The following is a 2160-nucleotide window of genomic DNA, read 5'->3' as shown; positions in this document are numbered from 1 at the left end:
TCCAGCCCAGTGGGATGGGAACTGCCACTGTGGGGTGAGTGCAGGGCAGGCTCATTCTCTATCCCACTCTCCCATCCCCACAGGTTCTCCCTTCTGCACTGGGCTGGGATTAGGGTTGCTGGGCTGGGCTGGAGGGTGATGCTGTGGGTGGCCAGTGCCCCCCTTGGTAGGGTGAGGAGAAAGGGGCAGAAGAGGACGCTGGGCTATTATTTTGCTCCCTTTCTCCCCACAAATTTGGACCTTGGTTGGCTTGCAAAAAAAGACAAAATGCAGTTGGCGGGTCACCTAAACTTTTTAATGAGGTATCACTGATCTAGCTCAAACAATATCCACTTATTGTGTGCAAGATGGACACTTTCACATGCCTGTAGCTTTATAAAATCTCTCAGAATTGGTAGTAAAACTACGTGATTATCTGTGCCAATTAGTTACATGTGAACTCCCTACATTCCTGTGGAACAGACTAGTCCAGGTACAGGGGACTAGGTCCTTGCCAAGCTGCCAGTACAAACATCTTTTTGAAAGCTTACTCTTTTTCAGACAAGCCATTTAAAACAGACTGTGGTATTGACTGTAGATTAGAGACGTAGTGTTTGGCATATCTCTGAATTTTAAAATGGAGGAACGTAAAACATGCACAGGAAATATGGAAATGGTATCTAAGAAATTCAGTGTCAGCAGCTCAGTGGTAAAACTGTATAGATAATGCTTTATTATACAGTGCTATAACCTTTTACGTACTTCATAGAATAGCACTAATGGAAATAACAAACCCTGAAACCAGCTACTTGCCAAGAAAGACAGAAGCATATGTCTTTGGTCAGGATAAAGTCTGGATTTTTTTTCTTTTTTTCCTTTTACTGAAACTGGACATTTTTTTTAAATGTAATTACAATAAGTAACCATGTGTAATTGAAACTAGTTTTGTTGTAAATACTAAAATTTTAAAAAATATCTGAGAGGGAAATACAGGCATGTGACTTGAGTTTCTGAAAATAGCTGTTTATTTCTAGCCGTCAGAACCAACTTAAAGATCATCAGCAGCAACAGCAGGTAGTATCATTGTGCCAGCTTCCAGATGAGGCAGAATGTCTGACTGTGCCAAGGTATAAGCGAGACCTAGTGCAGAAACTCAAGATTCTGAGGCAAGAATTGTCGCAGCACCAACCCCAAGCTGGCCACTGTCGTATTGAAGTCTCCAGGGAAGAGATTTTTGAGGTAATCTGAAGATAAGGAAACTCTACCCATTTTTAAGCGACGGGAGAGCGAGAATAGGGGAGGGAACTTTTCCGAGGGGTGGTGATGGTATATTTTGGGGTAAGGGTTGAGGAGAGTGCATAGGTAATCATAGATGTGATTCTCTTCCAGGAAAGAAATGAAAAGGGAGGGACAGTTGTTTAGGAGAGAGGAGGGTGTAGATTGAAAATTTAGATTTTTTTTTAAATAAATAACAGGTAAATAACTTCATATAGCATTCATCTTTGATGTTGTAATTAAACAGTATGTATCTCAAATACACATTTTTGTTCGGATTTTTGAAAATCAGACTATTTAAATTCATGAATTGTCAAGGCTGCTGACAGACAGGAGACACCTAAAGTGCAGTGTTCTCACTGGAATTTTGCAACATTGTTTTGCTGAAATGATCATATGCAGTTGCAATTCTTTGGCTCCCCTCCACTGCAACCTTCTCACTTTACACTCAACTTCCAAGTCTCCACATTGTGGTTACCATTTATCCACCCAAACGGGACTGAATTAATCTTCCTTTGAAGACTCGCTCGTCTCACTTTAATTAGCTGGGGGCTGCTGTGCAGTAATCAGACATGCCAACTCACAAATTGATCATGAGTGATGTGATTTCTAAGTAAAGTTGAGCCTCACTCACAGTCTTGCGATAGAACTCTCAAATGTCAGGAATATTTATTTTTATTTTTATTTTTTTATTTTGCTAAAAAAAAAAAGACATTTGAGAGCTATCATGAGATCAGGAGTGAGGCCTAATTTTACTTAGAAATCACAGTCAGCCAACAACTTGCTCTCTCCAGGGCACTCGCTGTACTAGAAAGGTACGTTTTTAGCTGTGTGGTTGCAGAGGAAAGGTTGAAAATGTGACCTGAGAGCACCTTAGAGGCTCAGAAACCAGTAGGGAAATAGAGA

The 2160-nt window shown here is 40.7% G+C and overlaps 1 protein-coding gene across 5 annotated transcripts in view; it reads left to right on the top strand.

Moving 5' to 3' along the window:
• SMURF2 (SMAD specific E3 ubiquitin protein ligase 2) overlaps window positions 1–2160 on the top strand; it is an 81736-nt gene that overhangs the window by 67966 nt on the left and 11610 nt on the right. For all 5 annotated transcript variants that reach the window (XR_005588248.1, XM_039500258.1, XM_039500260.1 and 2 more), the window contains one exon: window positions 1014–1218. Coding sequence is in view for 4 of the 5 variants with exons in the window: in XM_039500258.1 (XP_039356192.1) it covers window positions 1014–1218 (205 nt within the window). In the remaining variant the exon portion in view is untranslated. The remainder of the gene's footprint in view (window positions 1–1013; window positions 1219–2160) is intronic.

Source organism: Mauremys reevesii, linkage group 15 (genome assembly GCF_016161935.1).
Source record: "Mauremys reevesii isolate NIE-2019 linkage group 15, ASM1616193v1, whole genome shotgun sequence".
Lineage (NCBI taxonomy): Eukaryota > Metazoa > Chordata > Testudines > Geoemydidae > Mauremys > Mauremys reevesii.
Note: the sequence above shows the minus strand (reverse complement) of the source record. Positions and strands in the feature narration are given on the sequence as shown.